Source organism: Onychostoma macrolepis, chromosome 08, assembly GCF_012432095.1.
Source record: "Onychostoma macrolepis isolate SWU-2019 chromosome 08, ASM1243209v1, whole genome shotgun sequence".
NCBI classification, from domain to species: Eukaryota; Metazoa; Chordata; class Actinopteri; order Cypriniformes; family Cyprinidae; genus Onychostoma; species Onychostoma macrolepis.
In genome coordinates this window covers 18254760-18280541 of record NC_081162.1, presented here as the reverse complement: position 1 = coordinate 18280541, position 25782 = coordinate 18254760, and the positions used below count along the sequence as shown (strand labels likewise).

At 37.5% G+C, this 25782-nt stretch overlaps 2 protein-coding genes across 5 annotated transcripts in view; both read right to left on the bottom strand.

Annotated features, from left to right (window-relative positions):
- Positions 1-561: 561 nt before the first annotated feature.
- myo1f (myosin IF) lies at positions 562-19068 on the bottom strand. Its single transcript, XM_058785542.1, has 29 exons — positions 19042-19068; positions 18775-18871; positions 12200-12331; positions 11814-11903; positions 11618-11712; positions 10208-10295; positions 10031-10120; positions 9801-9932; positions 9312-9446; positions 9060-9192; positions 8736-8932; positions 8575-8655; positions 7878-7964; positions 7696-7782; positions 7432-7599; positions 7235-7320; positions 6889-6970; positions 6682-6788; positions 6482-6580; positions 4999-5143; positions 4746-4860; positions 4205-4374; positions 3818-3963; positions 2145-2291; positions 1913-2061; positions 1761-1820; positions 1418-1640; positions 1175-1347; positions 562-1103 (listed from the first exon to the last, which is right to left on the bottom strand). The coding sequence occupies exons 2-29, from the start codon at positions 18775-18777 to the stop codon at positions 1027-1029; spliced, it is 3297 nt and encodes a 1098-aa protein (XP_058641525.1). The 5' UTR covers positions 18778-18871; positions 19042-19068; the 3' UTR covers positions 562-1026.
- Positions 19069-19816: 748 nt separating this feature from the next.
- adamts10 (ADAM metallopeptidase with thrombospondin type 1 motif, 10) overlaps positions 19817-25782 on the bottom strand; it is a 59964-nt gene continuing 53998 nt past the window's right edge. For all 4 annotated transcript variants that reach the window (XM_058784393.1, XM_058784395.1, XM_058784394.1 and 1 more), the window contains 4 exons: positions 25427-25631; positions 25061-25237; positions 24486-24645; positions 19817-23005 (listed from right to left, as the gene is read on the bottom strand). In XM_058784393.1, coding sequence (XP_058640376.1) covers positions 22896-23005; positions 24486-24645; positions 25061-25237; positions 25427-25631 — 652 coding nt within the window. In that variant the 3' untranslated portion in view covers positions 19817-22895. The remainder of the gene's footprint in view (positions 23006-24485; positions 24646-25060; positions 25238-25426; positions 25632-25782) is intronic.

The following is a 25782-nucleotide window of genomic DNA, read 5'->3' as shown; positions in this document are numbered from 1 at the left end:
ATGTTTCTTGTTGTAGCGTCTCTGTGCACCTGTCAGGGAGAAAACTTTCAGTCTGAACTCACCTGCTCAACCAGTCCTCCCATACACTTACCTGCAAAGAACACACTTTTCTGTCATTCACCTTTTGTGCCAGGGGCTAATAACCTCTATTCAACTGCAAATCCAATCCAAATATCACATCAAATGCATATACCACAGAAATTAGACGGAAAGATAACAAGGAAAAAGGCATTTCCATTGTAAAGTTATTTAGGCTTGGCTCTAATTTCCAATATTCTTGGCTCCAAGTTTTCACTGCTTCGAGAGGTAATAACTACATACTTCCAGATGCAAACTTGATCAAATTCCCCATTCAACAAAGCTTGATCAGTCTTTTCATTCAAAATCCTAATTGACATATTCCTTATTTTTAAGAGTATAATCACATTTGTGGCTAAAACATTAGGAAATATATATATATATATATATATATATATATATACATATATATATACACACATGCATACATATTTCTTTACAGGATGTCATTTAAATTTTAATATAGTACAGCACTGAGATCTGTTAAACAAAGCTCTCTTTAATACTGTTAGTATCAGACATCAATTTATACTTTTTATGATTGAAGATTTTACACAGAAAAAGGATAAAAAAAGCATAAAAAACTGATGCATATTTTCTTATTTTTTACATATAGTTTTCAGGAAATTAGACAGAGTAAGGAAAAAGCTGTGATTGTTCTTCTCTTTGAAAAAAGAAAGTTTTTGAAAATCTTTCAACCTGCACAACAGCGCAATCAAGTGGTCATTTGTGGACAGTGCAGAGTCTTTGTAAACAGTGTATGCTCTCTCTTAGCCTCAAAACTGTAATAACAAATTTGTCTATTTAAAAAACTAAATACAAAAAATGTCATTAAAGTCTGCAAAAATACTTGACTTGAGGGAAAATTCCCAGAGCCTAAGAAATTCCATGATCTAGTGGAGGTTAGAGGTGCAGGTTCATCAGTGTGACCTCGTTGACATGCAGAGATCAGATCTTCTCCACATAGTTCCCAGGAAAGAGACCCTCCTTCCCATGAATCCGCCCCCGCCACCACCCTGACGGATCTACAGGAAACCCAGAGGAACATTAGAAACAATTCAACAGCCAATTAAATCGAATTCACAACAAGTCACACCTTCATTGATAAGGTCTATGATGTCATTGACATCAAAGCTAATTTCATCCACATCTTGGCCAAAATACTGGTAAAGCGCTCTGCAGCGAGGGCCCTGTGGTCGGGGCTGAGGTTTGGGACGGCTAGAGGGGGCCGGTGGAGGCCGTTGGTTGATGCTCCTTTTCCGCTGCATTCTGGAAAGTTTTAGACTGTTTAGTATTTACAAACCTGGATTTGAGATGTTTTCTATCAGTGTTCTCTTACCCTGACATTCCCTGATCAGGCACATTGAGGAAGTCGAGGTTTTTGGACTGATTCTGGGCTGGCCTGGAGCCTCTTTGATTCTTCTGCGATCCCAGTTTAGGAAGAGGATTGCTGGGTGGAGGGTTCCTCATCGGCATGGAGTACGTCGCTTCCCTCTGCTGCTGCGGCTGATGGTGCTGTTGAGCACCAGCCCGGGCAAACTGTGCTGCCCCGTTCTGATGGCCTGTTAAAAATCATATCATATGGAGGGTTTCAATAAATATAGAGAGAATAAAAATGTATCCACATGGTTCAACACAGCAGTTCCAGCTCAGAATTTGAACTAAATTAAGAATTTTTCTACCTCTGTGCTGTGGCTGGTTTCTTCCTCCGTGACTCTGTAGCATGCCTTTCCTGGTTGGCTCTGGAGAAAAACAAAAAGTACATGCAGTGAAGCTCAATGTACAGTTTTCTGTCACTGCTGACGCTCTTCATTCATCTATCCATCTCACGTACTGGATGTCTTTGGTAGTCCATCTCCTATAGAGATAGTGAGGGTCTTTCCTCCAGGTTTGATGACAGCTAAATCAGTCTGTCCCCTCTGGAAAACCACCACACGCATGCCACCTCCTCCCCAGCCCTCCTTCTTCACTCTGAACTCCAGCCTGCACAAAACATTAGTATTCATTCAGGTTCTGCACTGGAATGAGTCTAATGCTATGAATGAGAGATAGAGAGTTATCAGCACCTGTCGCTGAAGGACAGAGAGAGTTTGCTTCGGGTCTGCTCCTCGTAACGCTTGCAAAGCAAACTGAGGAACTCAGTCTTAAATGTAGACTCCAAAAGACTGTCATACTCATTCTCATGAAGAATGAAGAAGTCATCTTGCCTTGTGCTGGAAGGAAATTAAAGAAGACAAAAAATTACTTTTCCTGAATAAATTTCAATATAACTTATAATCCCAGCATTCGTTCAGTGTTTTTGAGGGCATTTCTAGAGTGGTCTTGGTCAGTGTTTCTCAAAAAAATTAATATTTCCATTTAAACAGTAAAAACATTATAAAACATATATAATCCTGAAAATGTATCATAGTTTCAAGAATATTGCAAGAATATTAAGCAGCACAAATGTTTTCAACATTGACAAATATAAGAAATGTTTCATGAGCATTAATCAGGATACTGGAATAATGTGACACTGAAGACTGGAGTAATAACCACAGGATGAAATTACAGTTTAAAAAAAATAAAATTAAAATAGAAAACAGTTCTTTTAAATTGTAGTATTTAAATTTTCCATATTACTGTTTTTACTGTATTTTTAATCAATATAGTATAAGAGATTTTTTCAAAAACATTTTTAAAATCCCATATACCCCATCTGTAAGCCTACATCGCTACCAAAACAGAATTGTGTTCCTATGAACTTTTCTTTTTATTAATAGATACCATTCACCAAGTATAAAAGATATAAAGAGTTCTGGGTGTGATTATGAAGAAACCATGTCAAGGAAGACCTAGCAGCAAATTTATATATAAATCAAATCAAACAAATGTCATTTTCTCATCACTTGTGAGCACAGCTCAAACTTACACACTGAAGAAGAAGAAGAATAATGAGCAATAAAGGACAAAAGAGGAGAGGAGATGAGAGAGGGCACGACTGATGAAATATCAAAGCGCAGAAAATGTTATTATTGACTAATGTGTAATTGATTTTCACATTATCTTCATGCGTCTTTGATATATCATTATTAATCATCATCATAAGGAGTAGGCAATCACCATCCCTCTCCTTCTTGTTCAAAACCACTTTCATTCTCTCTCAGACTTGACATATAAGGTAGAAAACAAGAACTGAGCTGCCTTAAATATGAACTCATTTCCTGTTTGCTAATTTCCCTTTTGCACTTTGCAAATAGTTTGACCCCGCAGAACTTCCGTATAAGCTCTTCTGCTGCAGCAGCAGTGGTGGTCTGGCAGCTTGTTTGTGTCACACAGCAATAAATCTGCACGTAAGCATTATTGTGTATGAAGCAGACACAGTATAAATGAACAGCTTTATCACATTTGCTCAGGCCCAGAGAGCAAAATACAGAGTATAAATAACAGACAATAATTTTGAAAGCAGGTGTACATCTAGCTGATTGTTGCTAAATGTGTAATGCCTTTTGGGATATGCAATTGAGATTTTTACAAGTTAAATATTTACACATTTATAAATCATCTTCATAGCCGCTCCCTGTTGAATACGCAACGTGTTATTGCTACAAAAAAAAAGCCACTGTATTCTTAGACTAAGAATCTACCCTTTTGCTTGTGGTCACAATCATACATATGTTTCTTAAAAATACATATTTATTCATATGTCACCAGCATACACTTTTTACCTGTAAAATGGGTGTATGAGGCAGCAACTCACCTCAAAGAGATTGAACGGACACTTCCTATGTCCAGCTTTCTTTTCAGAACTTCCTTTATCTGGCCTTTCTCTGGTCCTTTCTTTATCTTTTCCCGACCGATTAGGTAGATGGATTTCGGTGTCAGTATTAGATCCCTCTTTATAGACTAAAGAAAACAGTGGGAAATAATTATAGCTTATTTATGCCCTTATTTGAAATAATTGCTATTCTTTTAAAGTTTACAAAAGAATCCTGAAAAATGAATCACTGTTTCCACAAAAATACTAAGCAATGTTTTAAACATTGATAATAATCAAATCAAGTTTTCTTTTTTTCAGAAACATTAAAAAAGTTCACCAACCCCAAACTTTTAACTGTACACATAATTTTGCTTATTAGTTTCTCACCTTGAACCTACGGTCAAACTTGCTGACCGAGTCTGCAAAGTCGACTCGCTCCCTCTTGGCCATGAACTGCCGGAGTTCAGGTCTCTCTTCCATTCCAAGGTAATCGCCGACAAAGTTCCTGTTTATACTATTCCTACGTCGTTCTTTAAAGTTATACAGTATATCAGAGGCTGAAAATGACATAAAGAGACAGAATAACTACCTCACATACAGAGTTTTCTCTACAGGGTATAGGCTACCATATGCTACCATATCTATTTATTTTAAAACTAAATCATCTAAAATTATCACCTAAAATAGTTGGGTATTTGAAAATAGATTATTGTACCCAATATTTGTATATGCAGTGTATTTTTATGCTTATTAGAGGATACTGCCATTAGCTTAGCCAAAATGCTAACAGCAAAGTCTTTTGAAATGTTTGTGAGTTGCTGCCTATGTAGACTGCTTCAAATCAGTCACTTATGAAGTTCTATGACTGTTAGGATGCTACCTTTGTAGGAAGTCTCCAGGTTTTGTACTCTTGTAAACTTGCACTCACCCTCCTCACGCATCTGTTCATATTTCCTCCTAGCGATGTATTTCCTCCACGCCTTCTGGATGGTTCTGGCGAACGTGTCAAACTTCCTCTCTCGCATCTCCTCCAGCAAAAATAGCTACAGTTAAAAGAAATGCGAGTCGAAACAAGAAAAGTTACTTAAGGGAAAGTCTGGATTTGACCAACAGTTTATTAATGGCCTTCTTTTAGGAGTCCTAGGTCTTATTTATTATTTTTGTGACTTTTTGAGCCTCACCGACTCTGGATTCTTGACGAAGACTTTGTTGCGACCCATTTGGTACTGATCCGTGTCCATGTTAACAGAACGCAAGAGGTGCAAAACGCCCTGCTGTTCAGGGCCTCGCCAACATGGCCACGTCTCTGCTGTTAGAATGGCGTACCTAGCAAAACACAAGCGTGTTTCAGTTAGTGCTGAGATTAACACGCCTGGGAAATCACCCCTAAAATGAGCACTCCTGAGAGGTCAAGATAAATAATAATAATAATAAGTTTTATTTATATAGCGCCTTTCCAGAGCTCAAGGACACTTTACAATAAACATCAGAAATGGGAGGAAAACATCGAACAATAAACAGAAAGAAAACAACATCAGAAATCCAAAGAGTAATATACAACATAAAACAAAGTAAACAGAGGTTAACTAAGAAAGATAACATTCTGAAAACAAGTGAGTTTTGAGCAGCGATTTAAATTCAGACAGGCTATTGGCAAGACAGAGTGATCTGGGTAGAGAGTTCCATAATTTAGGGGCAACAACACTGAACGATCTGCCCCCCATGGAAGAGAGGCGATATCGAGGGATGGTGAGAAGGCGAGAATCAGAGGACCGCAATGAACGTGGTGGAGAATAGGGGTGGAGCAGATTGCAGAGATAGTAAGGAGCCAGACCATTCAAGGCTTTAAAAGTAAGCAGGATAATTTTAAACTTGATGCGATAGGCCACTGGTAGCCAGTGCAGATCAGCTAGAATAGGGGTGATGTGGGCTGAACGCTTGGTGCAGTGAGAATACGAGCGGCTGAGTTTTGAATATACTGTAATCTAGCAATAGTGGTAGCTGGCAAGCCAATGAAGAGGGCATTACAGTAATCGAGACGAGATGAGACAAAAGCGTGAATGAGAGTTTCTGCATCTTTGGTACTTATGAAAGGACGGAGCTGGACAATTCGTCGTAAGTGAAAAAAATGCCAATTTAGAGAGAGAGTTAATATGATACTGAAATGAAAGAGATGGGTCAAACATAACACCGAGATTTCTGACGATACTAGATGGAGTGATTAGAGTGCCAGTAATATCACAAGTAAAGTCAGCGGGAACTTTGGTGGTAAGTGCAGGAGTACCAATGATGATGATCTCGGTTTTTTCCATATTTAGTTTCAGAAAATTAGAGTTAAGCCAAGTTTTAATATCCTGCACGCAAACAGAAATTTTGTCGATTTGGGTGGATAGGGAAGGCCTGCATGACGTGTAGATTTGGATGTCATCAGCATAAAAATGATAGCTAAAGCCGTGACGCTGTAGATTAACACATCAGCAATATTTCCGCAGAGATTAACACCAGAGACTAATTTATTTGAGCTCCCTCGCCTGAGGTTAATTCACTTAACTGGAAAACCCCAGAGCTAATTCAAGCATTGGACTGCAATGCTACTAAAATACCTGTGTAAACACATTTTCAACATGTTTTATGACCAACATATTTATTCAGGCTTGCTCTTACCTCTGTAAAAACTTCTTGAAGATTCTACGATAAGCAAAGCCGGCACGTCGTACCCTAATATTTTCCCTCAAGCCCAGATATTCCACTTGATGTTTCACTCTGGGAACATAAAAGTGAAATTTATGGATACCACATGTTGTAGTTCATTTACACCATCCTTGCAAAATATCTGGAGTCTTATTTGAATCAACACGACTCACCTGCTCTCCTCCCAGTCTTTGGGCCTTTTGGTCTCGTTGGGTTTGATGCAGCGGATGTAGTGCGGTGTGCACTTCATCAGTGTGCTAACCAACTCGTTGGCTTGTCTCTGTGGACCAGACAGTCAAAGAGTGACTCCAGATAAAGGAAATGTGACAAGTGTGCTGATCCTCAGAAGAGTAAGAGTTTATTAAAGGTATTGGTCTTACTTTGATCTTTGAGCTAGCAGTGGTCGGTCTACCTTTCTTATCCGTGTTGAGGTTTTCTGGGAAGAGGCTCCGGATGAAGTCACTGCAATGCCAGAGAGATAAATATTTTTGGATGTTTGGAACATGTTGATTGAGATTATGGAAAAAAGGGGTTATGCCAATTTGCTAGTGCTTTCCAGGAGTAGAAAACCAGTATTTCAGGGAAAATTGATTACACTCATCTGTCTTTGTTCTGTTGTTCCTGGCTTCCTGTTATATTAAGTTATCTACCCTTTACCAAACCTAAAACAACCTCTGAATATAAACAATTCTTATGACGAGAGAGAAAGAGAGAATTAGCACTTACAATTGGCTGCTTTGCATCAGTTCTATGAGGTCAGGGAAAAGCACGTCTCTGTTTCGCTCACAGAAACCGCTGATATCATACGACACCTGAATCAAAGAAGTAGGTAATAAGAAGCAATTTAGGAGTGATACAGCATATGCACTACTGTTCAAAAGTTTGAGGTTGGTAAGCACTGAAGGTCAAAAGTCGTAACACACCTTGCCAGCGTAGTGGTGAATGATGAAACCAGAGTTCCAGTTGTTGAAGTGCTCGTGTGTCCCCACCGCAGCCTGTAGCTTCTGAAGCAGAGTCATATCAGCTCCATCTCCTTTGGCGTGCATGGTAGCACACACATCATCCAGCACGCTCATGATGCCGGGAGGATTCTGGGATTGAGGGGGAACAGGGTTACAGTTGACAAATTTGTATTAATTATTAATTGTGCTATTCATTCATATAGTACAGTCTCTCTACATGCTTACCAGTTTATTTTCTATTAAGTCACACACAATTTTGTTGTTAAAGTATTCTATGGGTGTCCATTTGATGCCCTCCTGTACATACTCTTCCTGTGGGATGTAAAGAGCAACAAGTCCGATTGAGACTTTATACACATCAAGAGAGATACTAGTGAAAAGTATATTGAAAGAATTGTTTGTTGTACCTGTTCTGCTTTCAGTGTCAGCTCAATAAAGATCTGCTGCAACTTTTCATTCACAAAGTTGATACAGAACTGCTCAAAACCATTCCTCTAGAGAAAAAAAAAAAAGATAATTGTTATTAATAATAGAATTAAATTTAAATTTACTTTAATTTTTCACAGGATGCTACTTACAAACCTTCACATTTGAAAATAATCATTAAAAACACAAAATATGTCTAACGTTCAAAAGTTTGGGGTCATTAAGATTTTTTTTCCATGTTATTAACCAAGGCTGTATTTATTTGTTCAGAAATACAGTAAAACAGTTTTACGGTACAATTTTGAAATAACATTAAAATAATTTATTTTAATATATTTTAAAACAGTTATTGAAAACAGTTGCTGCTTATTATTTTTACAGAAAAACCATGACAATTTTTTTTTATCAAGATTCTTTGATGAATTGAAAGAACAGCATTTATTTGCAATAGAAATATTTTGTAACATCAATGTCTTTACCATCACTTGATGCATTCTTGCTGAATTGAAGTAGTATTTTTTTAATATTTCAAAACTCTTAATGCCCCCAGGCTTTTGAATTGTTAATTAAAATGACAAATATACCTAATTGGCTGATTAATGATTAGAAGGTTAAAATTGCCTATTTATAATATGCAATAACAATCAGAGGATAGGATATAAAGGAGAGGATATTCACCTGGAAAATTTCAAATCCATAAATATCCAGAACACCAACACTGAGCTCCTCAATGGGTTTCTGTATGGCTTTATTTATTGCCTGCTCAGACAGAGAAAGGTAAAAAATGACCTTTTTCCCTCAACCAAGGGTTATTGGGTGTTCATACGCCGTTCACTAACCTCAACCAGGTAGTCAAACAAACGGGCGTAGAGTGCTTTGGAGAGAGCGTCACGCGTGTAGTTCGCTTGTTCTCTGTTCAGAGTCACATCGATGGTTTCAGATTTACCACCCCATTTGGAGTCCATTTTCCTGCTGGTGAGCTTCTCCTGTAGACGGTTTTGGTCGATTCCCAGCAGGTATGCAGGGAATGCCAGTACTGGGTTGAAACAAGGGTAAAAGATGTCAATGCAAAGTGTAACAGAACATTTCCAAAGATAAAAATAATCACTCACTATTATTACTCAGAACAGCAAATGGCCAAACTCCATCTACATATCACTTACAGTCCGTGCTCTCCACCTGCGCATAGTTTCCTGCCTCAATGAAATTGACGGCGCCCAGGTGTAAGATGCCAGCTACGATCTGCAGCGCCTGCCTCTGAAAAACCTCCGGTATGCCGATCACCTGCATGGCTTCCTGTAGACATCAAAAATCAGGGTTAACAAAGGTCTTAGTAGCCAAAACTGAACTGTTCTCAAAGTGTTTGAGAGGAGACACACATAATCTGGCATGATAATATTGAAGAAAATATATACCATGGTTTCTTGGAAGTCCTTGCTGTCATTAGTTCCATCCACCTTGTATGTTCCGGACTGGTTCAGATAGTAGTAGTAATCTGGGGTCATAATTCCCAATTCTTCCTTCTGCTGAGGAGTGCAACCATCTATTAGCTTAAAAAAAAAGAGAGAAAGCTGGTTATTCCAATAGCTATTCATGCTACCCATTAGTATTATCTGAAAATTTAGTGTGATCAGTCTTTTGATTCTATGAATTTTCCAGATGCAGCTCTGGGAAAAATAACATATTTTCATTAAATATTTAATATATTTAAATAATAAATACATTAAATCATTATTTAAATAATGTTACATATAACATTTATTTTTGATGGTGACTGATGTGGATTTGAAAAAATAAATAAATAAATAAATTTCCTGAGATCTCAGTGACTTAATTAAAATATTTGACATTTAAGACAATGTCTAAACAAAAAAAACATTCCTATAATTAGAAGATTTTTGTACCTGATAGAAGATGTGAAAGTTCCTTTCATTTTCATTCTGGCTCACGACTCTTGATTTTTCCAGCAGGAAGTTGGAGATCTTCCCTCCGTCTGGCTCTCCTCCTCGACTAAACTGGATCTCAAAGTATTTGCCCTGTCAATCGAGCTAGCATTACTCACAGTAATGGTACACAGGTTTACGTGTTGTAAATTCATAAAACTAAGCTGCATATATGTGAGTGTGAAACGCACAAAGCGACTTGAATTGTTGTTGCGGACTGTCTTCGCATTGCCAAAGGCTTCCAGCAGAGGGTTTGACTGCAGGATAATTTCCTTCACATGCTGAACAACAAAAACAACACAGCATATGTTTTAGAACTGCCATTTGCTTCTAAAACGGTAAAAAGGTATTTCAAACACAGTTGTTACCTGTACTTTAGTTCCTCCTCCTGATACTTTAGAGATGTAGCCCATAATGTATTTAGCAGCAACTGTTTTTCCTGCTCCACTTTCCCCACTGAACACAAACATATAGAAGAGAAGAACACAACTCCCTTCTGTTAAATCTCTCTGATTCAACATGAATGAGACAATAAAATCAATCAGACAACTGTATTAATAAAATCATAGCCATAGGTAACATCTACAATTGTAATTTATTTACTTTTATATTTTATTAAAGTTCTATTTTGACCCCTATAATAGCCGCTTTTTTCCATGATATTTGAGGGAGGGGGCACAACAATACAGTTCTGCTTAGCACTTAGCGGCCCTGAACGTGATTCATCATCTGCACATCAGTGCTGTTTGAATTCACATTCTCACGCACACACACACACACACAAACATGCTTTTAAAAGGTGACGTCACTGTCACAGGAAGTTGTGGGTAGCGGCTTTTAAACCTCTTTTTAATTCTTTTTAAAAAAGAAATTGTAGTAGTCGTAAGCTGAATTCATTTGTACGTCTACATATGACTATTCTCACCCTCATTGGTTGAGACCCAAAAAATGGAAGTAGGAAAGCATCAGGACACATCTTGCGACACTAAGATGCCCCTATTTGGTCAATCAGATACACACTTCAGTGTCTATAATATCCTGGTTGTATATCAATGGTTGGTTGAAATTATAAAAATGGCATGCTTGAAGGAACTAAATTAAATCAACTTTTTTATTTGGTTCTACTGAGAGATAGTCATTTTTGTTATTAAATTTAGCTTGGTCGTGCCTAAACCTCGCTTGATTTGTTCTAGTTCATTAAATGTGATGGTTTGGCCCTTTGGAAGGTACCTAAAGAGTAACTTTTATACAAACTTGTGTTCAGCTTGGCAGCAAGGTTCCAAGCAGCCTTTAGTTTCAGAGAGCTATTAAGAAACAACATTTGAAAGCTCTTCTCCACTGCCTGTGTAAATCAGGAAGGAAACTATACTAAGAATGGTGACCACTGCTGCAAAGACTTTTGTGGGTGTGACAAACAAGGGAAGGAACTGCCAACAGTGACAATGGGACCAAAGAGAGTAAAAAATGATATCAGTGAATGACACCTATACTGAAATGTGGATCTCTGCAAAACGGCTGAAGTGGCTTGAAAATGCAGTGGATTGCACAACTTTCGTCTTGATCTGTTAGACAGTGAAATGTCACAGACCGCTTTCTCAGAACTGGAAATGTATACAAAGACGGATTTATTTGAATGTTAAACCAGAAACGAGTCATGTGAATTCCCTGATATTTCTTCTCCAGCGGTTTGATCTGGAGGTGTGGCCTGCATGTGAAAGTGGGCTTTGGTTTGAATCCGTGTTGAAACAGGCGGCATGTATCATGCGAGCACCACAAACCTTATGATGACACATTGATTTTCGCTGTCAATCATCATGTTCCTGTACATGTTGTCTGTCAGAGCGTAAATATGTGGCGGGTTCTCATATTGGGCCTGAAGAAAAAATAAGATAGCTGTGAATCTGACATCCTATTATCATGGTAAATTCTAATGCTTACTGTAATGACAGTAAGTGTTTGATGTATTTGACCTACAGCTCCCTGGTAGAGCTCAATCTCACGGTCAGTGAAGTACGGCATCTGTTTGAAGGGATTCACCGATATCAATACAGGCCCTATATAAGTCTTCAAATCACAGTTAAGGACATATGAACAACCCAGTTAAATTAAACCCAACTCTGTTTTTCAGTTCAACACGTTAAAAAAAGATCATAAAATGTAATTAAAACAGTAGTCATGTGTTGTTTTCATGTAACAACCAAAGAGTGGCTGCTAAGCGACATGTAAAATCAGGAAGTGAGTGTGTGCTAATTATTGAGATGCACGTAAGCAAAAGAGGAAGAAAAAACTTCGAAGCCTTAAAAACAGTTACAGCAACAACACAAACAGTGTTGTTTAAATCCCTTTGATATCAAGGATACAAAGATGTAGTCGTCCATGTATCTCTTTTTGAGATTTTCCACGATGGCATCTTCAGTGATCTTGGAGAGAAGCACCATGTCATCAACCCCACTCTGCTTGACATTCTGGCTCTGCCAGTGATACTTGCTGCCCTGAAGGACAGATGATAGAAAGAGAGAGAGAATAGAGTCACAACGTTCATTCGTAGGAATTTTACAACAAAGATTTGAGTTTATGTTATGTAGGAAATAGCAGTAGTGCTTATATACAGTCATGGCCAAAAATATTGGCACCCTTGGTAAATATGATCAAAGAAGGCTGTGAAAATGAATCTGCATTTTTAATCCTTTTGATCTTTTATTTAAAAAATTCACAAAAATCTAACCTTTCATTGGATAATAAGAATTTAAAATGGGGGGATATATCATTATGAAATAAATGTTTTTCTCTAATACACATTGGCCACAATTAATGGCACCCTTTTATTCAATAATTTTTGAAACCTCCATTTGCTAGTTTAACAGCTCTAAATGTTCTCCTATAATGGCTGATGAGGTTAGAGAACACCTGACAAGAGATCAGAGACCATTCCTTCATCCAGAATCACTCCAGACCCTTTAGATTCCCAGCTCCATGTTGGTGCTTCTTCTCTTCTGTTCACGCCACTCATTTTCTATAGGGTTCAGGTCAGAGGACTGGAATGGCCATAGCAGAAGCTTGGTTTTGTGCTCAGTGACCCATTTTTGTGTTGTTTTAGGATTATTGTACGGTTGGAAGATCCAAACATGGTCCATTATAAGATTTCTAACCGAGTCAGTCACTTATTGATTTTTTATCTGTTGGTATTTGATAGAATCCATGATGCCATGTGTCTAAACAAGATGTCCAGGACCTCCAGCAGAAATATAGGCCCACAACATCAAAAATACAACAGTATATTTCATTGTACACATGGGGTACTTTTTATCCCTGTGTTCACCAAACCCATCTTGAGTGTTTGCTGCTAAAAAGCTCATTTTTTTTGTTTCATCTGACCATAGAAGCCAGTCCCATTTGAAGCTCCAGTCGTGTCTGATAACTGAATATGCTGGAGTTTGTTTTTGGATGAGCTAGGAGAATTTTTCTTGAAACCCTCCCAAACAACATGTGGTGATGTAGGTGCTGTTTGACAATTTTTTTAAAGGTTTTCTGACCCCAAGACTCAACTATTTTCTGCAATTCTCCAGCTGTGGTCCTTGGAGAGTCTTTAGCCACTCAAACTCTCCTTCTCACCGTGCATTACACGTCCTCTTCCAGGCGATTTCGTAACATTTTATGTTGATTGGAAAACTTTAATTATTGCCCTGATGGTGGAAATGGGAATTTTCACTGCTCTAGCTCTTTTCTTAAAGCCACTTCACTAATTTGTGAAGCTCAATTATCTTTTGCTGCACATCAGAAATATATTCTTTGGTTTTTCTCATTGTGATGGATGATTAAGGGAATTTGGGCTTTGTTTTCCCTCCTATTTATATTTCTGTGAAACAGGAAGCCATGGCTGGATAATTTCATGTTCATAATCACCCTGGAGTGCTCAAAATTGTGAATATGAATGGGAATATACTGCAGAGATATTTTACTCATAAGAATTTCTAGGGGTGCCAATAGTTGTGTCCAACATGTATTTGAGAAAAACATTTATTTCATAATGATATCCCCCCCCCCATTTTAAATTCTTATTATCCAATGAAAGGTTAGATTTTTGTGAATTTTTTTAATAAAAGATCAAAAGGATTAACAATGCAGATTAATTTTCACAGCCTTCTTTGATCATATTTACCAAGGGTGTCGATATTTTTGGCCATGACTGTAGCAAATGACTTATTTTAATCATAAATTCTAAATGAATATTTTAGTGCTGTCAAACGATTAATCGCGATTAATCACATCCAAAATAAAAGATTTTTTGCATAATATATGTATGTGTACTGTGTTTATTTATTATGTATATATAATACAGTACATATATTTTTTAATTACATGTTCAGACATTTACATATTTATATTATTATACTTTATATTATATATATATATATATATATATGTAAATATATTTAATATGTAAACAACATATTTTTCTTAAATATATACATGCATGCATTTGTATTTATATTATACATAATAAATATACACAGTACACACTCATATATTATGTAAACAAAAACTTTTGGGTGCGATTAATCGCGATTAATCATTTGACAGCACTAGAATATTTCTAAATACCTACTGAAAATTCTTCAAGGAACCCATGCTTTCTTTATTACTAGAAACTGAACAGGTCTACAGGAAGTCAGAAGAGATTATATGGTGTCTTGATGCTGAAATCAAGGAGTCTAAATCTAATATGGAATGAAATCCACAATCCATTTTACTTACATAAACAAACTGAAAATATATATAGGGATGGATTTTATCCATCATGAATTAAATTGTTAAAAGTGGGCGTCCCACACAAGAATGTAGCCAGGCTGACTTTTGAAGAGGCTTTTTGACTTTTGTGGAGGCTTAGGGTATATCTTAGCCAGAGCATTTCAATGTATCGCAATGCATTAGTGGCATTAAACTATAGTAAACCCAACAGGAAACAACAGTTTGTTTAAAAGGATGGAAACTTTTCTGATTACATAGGCAGTATGTCACCCTTTTACTTCTAAATATATATCCCGTACAAATAGCAAAGGTTGTAAAAGTGACATACTGCACTGATATCAAAGCAAGTGAAAGATTCTGCCTTTGGAAAACTTAGTCACGGTCCAAACAGAGACTTACAGCATCCAGTTCCTCTTTCAATCTTCCCTGTAACTGAAGTATTTACCACTATTTCTAACCACTGGTGATTGCAGATAGAGAAGGAGAGAAGCTAAAAGCTGAACCGAGATGCTCATCTATGTATACCTATATGTAGGTTACTTGTTTTAAAAGGAAACATGATCTTCACAAATACAAAATCGAAAACATGTTTCTAAAAATGTTGCAATGTTGTGCGCTGGTGGGGAAAAAAGAGAATGTGTTAATCTTCAGATTTTAAAATGGTTTAAGATGTTCGGCATTACATGACAAGCATAGTTAAATCCTTTACAAGATGACTTTTGAAGTACAATATGTATAAGGTTTCCTCTTATACAAGTCAAAATAAAGTACAATGGAAGGAGTACACAAATCTCACAACATTACAAATAAATAGTACACGTCTGTTTAAATGGGGATGATGACTCTACTGAGGTATAGGTAACGGTAAGCTATAGTCAATGCTGGTTGTAGGTAGGTTGTTATCTAGGTTCTCAAATTACCATACTTTGGAACTGGTCCAGTCTAAATAACTAGGTGATTGAACTAAGGTGGTTGTCTGTGGTTAATAGGACAGGAAACCACAGATAGTTTCCAAGCAACAGGCAGCAGATGTAAGGAAGTTATATACCAGCTGTGTGTCTGTGTCACATTTTGATGTATGATATCCTATGTACAATTAAAGGTTGTGGCTTTCTTTGCAAAATAACCTATAACTAAGCATAATAACACTGCTGTCTGCTTGTATTTATATGTAATCGGGACGAAATGCACAATTCAACACATTTTTATTACACAGAAAGCACTCTAAATTTACATTTTTGCATTTAAATTTGAGGTAAACCAGATGTTTTTCTAAATAAGCTCCTTAAGGCTTCTTTTCTTTTGATGTGTTGCACCGTTAAGAAGCTGTAAACCCTTTTCTGGGTTTGTGGTCTGAATTCCTAGCCTTCGTTTCAACCGCAGCTCAAACATCACACATGGAGGGTGGTCATAGTACCAATGTGAGCTACAACAGAGGTATAGACTCATAAGATTATAAATGAATTAACTGTTGTTTGATTGACACTGGATTTTCTGAAGATACATTTCTCATTCGCTGAAAGAGGTACTGAGATATTACAGGCTACATAATGTTCATAATGTGCTGCCAATGCGTGACCAAAGATGTGTAAATCTACAGAATGACGACTAAATATTTGTTACTCATTGTACATCACTAATGTTCCTCTTTACTACTAGTACTAGCAAAACAAAAAAAAAAAGGAAAATGCTTGATGAGTCGAAAACACATTCATCTGATCTTCACATTCCATAATTGGCTAATGAAAGCATTGTGAATCATTCAGAAATTAAAGATATTGAAATAACTGAAATGCTCTTATGAAATTAAGGGAAGAGGAAATGATAACACAATTCACCACTTGACGAGACAGACAGACATTAATGAATCAGACAATGATTCACTGACATTTGTGCTGATGTAAATGTCTAATATGATAGAAAGTAAAGATGGAGGCTGATTACAAACAATCCCATTTCCCTACTATAAAGTGGGCAATATGTGAAATTAGTATTATGTCCAAACTCACAGTATTCATAAACCAGAAGGTGAAAAGATCCTGAAGGAGGGATTTTTCTTTTTTTTTTTTATCCCATGATGCCTTTATTAGTATAGTACACGTGTTATTCATCAAAGCCTGATGCTTTGGTTAAACGGTCACATGTTTTCTTTCGTAAGATGCTACTGAGGGCTTTCATGATGTAATTGGCAATTTCGCGGCTGGGATGGTGATTCTGAAAAATCCCATGAGGCCATGGGAGAGGATTTGTGAATGGTAATGAAGCAACACCACTGATGCTGATAGGTCACATGAAAATGAGAACATTACGGATGTAGTATGTTTGGATTACATTGATACTCACATATTCATACTACATTGTACATACCAAGGGGTGAGAACCAGAAGGGCGTAAGTGACATTTTTGGTGAAATGGAGATATATATATATATATATATATATATATATATATATATACATATATCAAATGAAAGCTCTTAATGAGCTCTTTCTACTGGCAAAAGTACTGTCATCTATGAGTGTACAAATTATTATGATAAACAATTGAAATCAGTACACAAAGTCAGATCAAACTATGGTAAATTTTTTGTTTTGGCTCTCCTGTAAAGTTGGCGAAATGTCACTTACGCCCTTCTGGTTCTCACCCCTCGATACTTTTTTAAGGGTCACGAGGTAAATAAACAAGAAATACTTATTCATAGACTGTGATTTCGAACACAGCTGACAGAACTTTGGCAAAGCCTTTTGTTGCTTCATAAAACTCGCAGACAACACTTGAGGTTAAATAAACATCTACTTCTCTGCTAAATCTTAAATATATATGGACATTTGAAGAGAATAAACCTTAATTAAAGCATCCAAACCTGTATGACTTTCTTCTTCGGGAACACAAAAGAGGAAGATATTTTGAAAAATGTCTCAGTGGTTTGTTTTTGTCCATACAATAAAAGTGGGGTTTGAGGTTGTTTTGGAGCCTACTGACTTTCATTTCAAAGTCAAAAACAGTTTGACTTCACTGATGTTCCTCTTTGCCACTGGAACTAGATAGTAATAGCCAAGGTAATAGTGGAAAATGCTTGACCGGTGGAAAATGCCTACTAATCTTCACATTCCAAAAATGGCTAACGCAAAGCATTGTGATTCATTCAGAAGTTAAACATTTTGAAATAGCTAATCCGTATAATGGAAGTCAACAGGGTTTTAGGTTGTTTTGGACCTCACTGACTTTGATTTTATGGTCAAAAACAGTTATAACATTCTTTCAATACCTTCTTTTGTGTTCCACTGAAGAAAAAAAGTCATACAGGTTTGGAACAACATGAAAGTGAATGAATAATGACAGAATTTCCTTTTTTTTTTTTGGGTAAACTATCCCTAAAATAATGTGGTTCCTGTCAACTTTGCATCCATTATCTGATCCGTGTAAGTTGCTGGATCTTTTAGTACAGGTTGAGAAAGAGACAAGCTTCAGAAAGCTGTAGAAGTGGTGAAAAAGTACCAATAAGAACCGCAAGTCCCCTCTGACATACTTCCCCACTTCCCCTACCTCTGGGGTGCTGTTGCGAAAAATCCTTTCTGTAAACCTCTCGCCACACAAAGTCAAACGCTCACTTCCTACAGAAGCACCACCCCAGCCTCAAATTGCTTTCAGCTACCTCTCTGCCTTGCCCTGACATCATGAAAGCCCTCAGTAGCACCTCACCAAAGGAAACGTGTGAACATTTCACCACTTTGACAGCATCAGGCTTTGGTGGATATCAAGTGCACTCAGATGCTAAACCAAGACTAATGACAGAGGCTAATCAGCTTCCATTTAAGGAGTTGTTTGAGTTCAAATCCTGTGTCTTTTATATGATGCTTTTTATATGGTTCTTTGAGCTTCCTTTTTAGTTTCACACATCCTTTATGAACCCTTTAAGCATTTGAATTTACAGAGGAGGAAACTTTTCAAAATTAGCAACTACTGTTGTGTAATGCGTATAATGAGGAAATTATAACCCTATATAAACTTACTTACAGGCATATACAGGAATAAAATGACTTGAGTTTAATCAACAAGGGGCCTTTTAGGAGCAACAAATAGTTATATAGTTTACAGTCAGATTAGATGTGATTCAAAATAAGTCATAAAAGTTAAAAGAACTCATTAATTAAACGTCTAGTTTCAATAATACTAAGCACTTTACCATTATGCCGGTGCTCTGGGTTCCTCGTTTATGGTTCTTCCTTAGTTGAGTGTGACAGTCCAAATGATTCTCAGCACCCTGCCATGACCGGCAGACTCTACAGCACAAGAGCAAAAGTTTAGTGAAGGGAAGCAGTTTGTTACAAGCACTGAGCACAGATCACTTCCTCAAACTCCCACAACCCTTAGGTGAGACAAAAAGAAGTTGCACGCTCTATAGCCACATATGCCTACAAAGTGCAGAGGACCTACAATTGGTCTAACTCACCTAGATCACGATCACGCAAAACCAATAATGTGTCACAGGCTCCAGGTTAGCCGTTACTCTGAGGTGTGTGACACAGGATGTAGCCCCTCCTGTTGAATGGATGACAACAAACTGCAAGAGATGCAGAAATGATATAGTCATCCTGCAAAACATCAGAACTGAACACACCCTCACTCACGTTTGAACTTCTTCATTCAGTTCTGAATACAAAAACAAACCTGGTTTGAGGGATCAGATTGATTCATTCAGATGGGCTAAAATGACAAACAAAAGCTGGCCATTAGGGCCTCTGAGTGCATACCAGCTGATCAGTAGGGCCCCAGGCCCCAAAATACAATTTTAGTTGTTTATTGTTAGCCTACCAATACATGCCATTTCTAATGTTTTGCCTTTGTCGTCCTCTAAAGATGTTTCTCCAGGTGCCTTATTCTGGATCCCTGCAGTAGAAATTGTACATAAATGTTAATTTGTAAATGATTTTAGTAAAATAAATAAGTAAAATGTTATATGCACAAACACACAGCTGCTATTAGCACTAAATCTTGAACAACAGTATGCAGGAAGTTTACTTTTATATTCAATATAGCAATAAAATACAGTGCAGTGGACGTACAGTGTAAACACACATATGACAAAAAGACGAGTCTAGAAGTCAGAGGTTTTGATGTGACAGACATATGACAGTGTGCAAAAACTGTAATCTTCAATGTCAATCTTTGTTAAAAAAAAAAAAGAGTGCGAAATGTATATATAAAAGACAAAACAATACATTGGATATTATTTGTACACAATGCATCTTTTTATTCAGCATTTCAAATTCATTTCAACTGGTCTACATACAATTCGGAGGACATAAACTACATCACAAGCACTTGACAGTACAGCATATTACTGAGTAGCATGTGAAAATCAACATTAAACAAAGTCCAAATAAACAAGTGTGACTGCAACTCCAAAGTGAATCTACAGTTATTGCAAATGTAGGACCACACTGCAAAATTTAAAGATAAAAAGCTTACCATCAAAAGCAAAACAGCATTTTCATCTTTCACATAATAATTGTACCAAAGAATGATTACAAAGTTAGTGTCTCTACAGAGAGACTTTAACGATAATTCTAGTTTTCATAGAATCTTGCTTATATATTTTTTTCCTTACCAAATGCATGACCTTTAGCAAAACAATCCCTACAATATAAAAATAACTTGAATCTTGAGATTACGACAAATAAAGACATAGCACCATACTGTAGCACCACAGATTAGCCACCAGTCCTTAAACGGAGGCCACCTCTTCAAGATCTCCTCTTCAAATCAAACATTCGACGTGTGCTGCCAGGACCCAGGATGGGGAGAAGGTCTATTATGGCTCTCTAATGGTGACTGACACTAATAAATTGGCAAATTTGAGCTGAATGTTGATATTTGGGTTAGAAATGGGTAAAAGGAAACTGTAAGTCCTGAAAGGGATTCCAATCAATATGTTATGAAAACACTGAATGTTGGAAGAGTTCACCTAAAAATGACAATTCTGTCATTTAATCACCATTATGCTGTTCCAAACCCTTATAAGCAACATGTATTCTTTTGTGAGGAACAGACCAAAAATAAAATTAGCAAAAATATTACTTCCACCCTAATTCTTCCCATTTACTCTCAAAGTGCATAATCAAATGCTGTTGGTTTTGGATTGTCACTACAAACAATGACTTACATTCTGGTATTTTACCTACATTATGGCTTTAGAGTAATTTGAATAGAATTGCTTTTTAAAATTTCAACCGTGTGAATCATCAACCACTATCACTGTATGGAATAAAGCAGCTTGGACACTATGCTGATTATCATTTTGTTTTGCACAGAAGAAAAACAAAGGTTTTGAACAACCTAAGGTCAAGTAGATTATGGCAGAATTTTCATTTTTGGCCAAACTATTGCTATCAAAAGGTGATAGTATGAAAATTTGTTCCTGACCTGATAAAATGGAAACAGCCCAGAAACTAGAAGGTTACATGGGTCACGATTCTGCACGGTCACCACAATTGCTGTATGCAGACTTGTGGTGCATTGAAAGTACAGTATGTTATATTAGGTAAAAAGTGTCTGAAAATAACAATGTAAGCACCACATGGTTCAACAACAGCTTCCATTGGCCTTTTTATCTACTTTTATGTTGTGCACGGAAGCTAAACTGACCTTACCTCTCGATTCCCTCTGTTTGCTAAACAGTTCATTGTTCATCCAGGTTTGACTGATGCACAATATCTTATGATTAATTAGTGTAAGCATTATGGGACCGGATGGCAAGAAAACGGCACAGCACCTGCAAATAGCCACAAGGCCGTCAGATTAAAAGATACAGTATCTCAGCACCAACCACACCGAATGAGAGCTTATGATATCTGAGTGATCTGGAGTGTCTCTAAAGGGCAGTTCACACAGACAGCGATTTAATTGTTCAGTGTCAACAAGTCACTGCTAGTAAATGTTCCTACTCAACTGCAGCATTAATCTGTATCATGAAGCATTATGGTGCGGTCACATTATTGAATTTTCGGCAAATATTTCTTTGCAAAAGGTCCATTGCTTGGCATGGTGTAGCAATGTACAATGCGCAGCTCACATACAAGTTCCGTTCAAAACAAACAGCTCAACATAGTGATTTCGCAACTTGCAAAATTCATTGCAAAATCTGCGTAGGGAAAATTTCCCCCTTAAGTGAAATTCCTGTTGAAATGACTGGATTTCACCATGAAAATTCTCAAGACAGAGGTAAATGTGACCGCACCTTTACTCGTGTCGTTGTAAATCATTTAAAAATAGTTAAATGTTGGTTGCATTGTAAATTCTTGTAAGTGAAAAAGGCCCTTAAAGGGATAGTTCACCCATAAATTAAAATGCATAAATTACTCTCTTTCATGTTGTTCTAAACAATTATGACTGTTTTTTTTTTTTTTTTTTGAGGAACACAAAAATAGATGAAAGATGTCTTTTATTGTATGGACATATGGTTCTTCTTTTGTATTCTAGAGAGTAAAGAAAGTCATACAGGTTTGTATGACAAACATGAGAGTGAGTAAATAATAACAGAATTTTCATTTTTGGGTGAATTATCCCTTTAAAGATGCACTCAATAATGTTTTTCAAAACTAAAATTGTACACATATGCAAAGTAAAAAGTACTTTTGAAAATATGTTTAACATCCTAGCCTAACAAGGGTTGTTTTATTTTACATGAGGTGGGTCTCCCATGATCACATGACCAGCTAAACACTACTCATTTTAACTAATTCTAACGATTCATCCAAAACACTAGGTGTCAGTATAAGTCAAAAACGACCAGCGCTACACACACACAAAAAAAAAAATTACTGAGTGCACCTTTGAGACTAAAGACGACTGGTCTATAAATGCTTCTTTTATCACATTACAATAATAGATGACCATTATTCACTGAGATTTAGCAGTACAGCTGTGATAATTCACGCAAACACTTCTCTGTATGACAGTGATGGGCGAAAGCACCTCATGGAAGAGCAAAAGAAACACTGACAGATGTCTTTTGGGCAGACTGGTATTCACAGCAGCAGTGCCAAAGCAGCTGGTCGGAGGGAGAGAAAGAGAGCAGCACAGACTTTCTTTCTCTCTTTCTTTTCACGTCTCTCTCTCACTCTCATTTCTTCCACGCTTTCTCTCACGATGATGTCAGTCAGCCAGTGGTTAACAGCACTCCTCCAGCGGAATGCTGAGCATGGGCGGTTTTGGCCATGCAAGAAGACGGGAGGGCGGAGAGGGAAGAAAATGAGGGCAAGAGAGAGAGAGACATAGAGAGTGTGTGAGAGAGAGAGAGGGAGGTCAGTGTCCTTGGCAGGTTTTGCAGCACATCTGTCTGAAGTATGCACGGCTGCAAAATTTGAACCTGAGCACCAGGGGGCAGTATGCCACTGTGTTCACATCTTTACACTCTGCAGGACACAGAAAAAATGCAATCAGTACAAAAAAAAATCCTAAAAACACACAATGTTTTCAGATATTCCAGGGTCTTCAAGCATGTAACACATTTTCGACATATGCATTGCAATTGAAAAGTCCTACATTGCTTTTGTCAAGGGAACAAGTGTGAAGCTAACTTTCAGGTTGGCAGACAAAAATTACTCAAATGCATACAGTATAGATTAATGCAGTCAGGGTTTGAAATTGACACCCGCCAACCCGCCAAATGCAGGTAAAAATCAGCTGTGGCGGGTAACGTTGTCTAATCACTAACCAATTTGACGGATTACTTTTCGTAAATTATGTTCGTGTAAGCCAAATCTCTGCAGATTTAGTGCAAATATTGAACTTGTGAGTCATCATGATATATTAAATACAGCCTAATTGAGAAGCATCTGCGCATAACTAGCTTACTTGAACATACCCAACAAATAACGGCATGGTGGACGTGCTGGATTTTTTTTGCATTGAAGCAATAACGAAGAGTTGAAAAACGACCTAGAACCCATTATGATCAGTGATGCTGTCTACACTGGATGCGTCGCGACACGACAAATCCCCGATTATGAACTGATGCCTCGTTCTATTTATGATGTACCGACACAATGTTAAAGTGATTTGTAATGCCCACTTTATCACAACCAGTCCCCCGCTTACCCCTCCCTTTAGAGAAACTGTGGTGGCCGATACAGGGCTAAGATGTCGTAGTCTGAGACAGCAGAGAGTAGCCGGCAATGAGGTTTATTAATTTATTACCAAGGTAAATTAAGGAATTATATTTACTTAGTTATTCAATAAATCGATATGTTACTGCGAATATTATTGCTACATGTTCATCATTGTGTCAGTGTTTTATTTGCAAGAACAACATAGTGACAAAACGCGCTCTGTTTGTCCTTTAGGGGCTACTGTACAAACATGGTGGCGACTTCCATGTAAGGGGACCCGCGGTGTGTGTAGATATAAATTGCTCATTCTAAGTTAATAAAAACATAACGGTTCATTATGTAAGGTCTTTATACACCTCTGAAAACATAGTTTTGTATATTGTATTGCATTTCTGTCAATAGATCTTCCTAAATATTAGACACTGCACCTTTAAGCTGTTGGTTTATTTCTGCTTTTTTTTTTTTTTTTGGCTAGTAGAAGTTATGAATGGCCAGTAACTTAAAAGTTTTGTAGCCAAATTGGCTGGTGAGTGAAAAAGTTCATTTCAAGCCCTGAACACAGTGATGATGCAATCACTGCAGCATGTGAGTACTGCAACATAATACTGTCATAAAATTGCGTCAGAAGCTAAAAGAGCAAAGGATTTTGGGCAATTTTTCAAAAAAGCTTCAGTATGCTGTTCAACATGTTATGATTTGGAAAGCATTAATTATAATATTATACAGGACAGATAGTATGGAAATTGGGATGCAAAGTGTGTCTGCTTGCCCTTTGACCTCTAACCTTCAGGGTTATCTGTAGGGCCACTGTTGTCACACTTGCTCTTGCACTGTTGCATGGAGGCAGGACGATGTGTCTCAGGGCATTCATTGGATAGCTGGCCAGTGTGTGACAGACACTGCACTAAACGAATCTCCTGACCCATACCACACCTAGCCGAGCACTGGAACACACACAAAACACACGTCAAACAGGACAGGAGCAAGTATAACCTCACATATCTGGACTCAGCAATTTATTTCTGAACATTTTATTTTGTTTCCTGCCCTTATTTTATATGTCTGACATCACAATTCAAGCCTATTAACTTATTTTCATTTAATAAATAAAATAGTAGATAGTAGAAGTAATATTAGAATAAAAAAATAAATATTTCCTTGTGCACCAAACACAATATTTCTGATTTAAAAATGGCTTTTTTTGCTGGGTCTCATGAGAATATTCTTGCCATGCACAGCTATTCAAGTTAATTCAAATTAATTTTGTTTACACATTAAACACTTATGTCAGATGTTGATGGTAAGTGCATGTGATGAAATCACAAAGTGTCAATCTCACAGTTTTAAATGAGTTCTCACCTCTCCCCAGGGTCCTGTAACCCACTGAGGTGGTGGACAACGTTGTATGTTGCAGCGCACCCTGGTGGTCGGACGGCTTTGTTTCAGGCACTCTGACTCTGGCAACGTTTCACCGTTCTCTCCACTTCTGCACAAAATCACTCTGTACCTGTAACCCGGACCACAGCTAGGAGTACACTGTAAGAGATACGTGACAACAGATTAAGAGACAATACCAAATTACACCAAATATCGAAGTAAGATTTTACTAGACTACTGTTCTAATTGAACCTGAAAAATAAGAGCCCTTGGCTGACTGCTAGTTGGTCAGACTAGTTCTTAAAACATAGGCTAAGTTTATGCAACTGGACCCAGATGTTCCTCTACCTCAGACCAGTCCAGGGCATGCCATTCTGGTGGGCAGGTGTGGTTGTTGCAGGGTTCAGTGATGGAAGGCCGTGGTGGGGGGCAGGCCGTGTCATCCAGGACTTTCTCCTCCGTAGCCGAGATCTTTCTCTTACACAGCACTTCCCGCGTACGCACTCCTCCGTTACAGCTCCGACTGCAATCTGACCAGTCTCCTGTCCACCACCTGACAGACACACAGATACCAGAAAATATCAGGCATTGATAGCATTTCACATGATGTTGATCAGGTATACCAGAGACATCATGTTGTTGAGTCTTGTGCACATTCAGCACAAAAGTCTAAGACTTGTGAAAATTGGGGGAATAAATAAATA

Bases quoted from the DNA above. Each gene is read 5' to 3' on its own strand.
- myo1f (XM_058785542.1), bottom strand. The intron at 10,121-10,207 runs GTAACAACTGTG...TTTGTTGTTCAG, and splicing joins GAGGAGGAACTAAAGTACAG to CATGTGAAGGAAATTATCCT. The intron at 7,965-8,574 runs GTGAATATCCTC...TTTTTTCTCTAG, and splicing joins ATGGATTTGAAATTTTCCAG to AGGAATGGTTTTGAGCAGTT.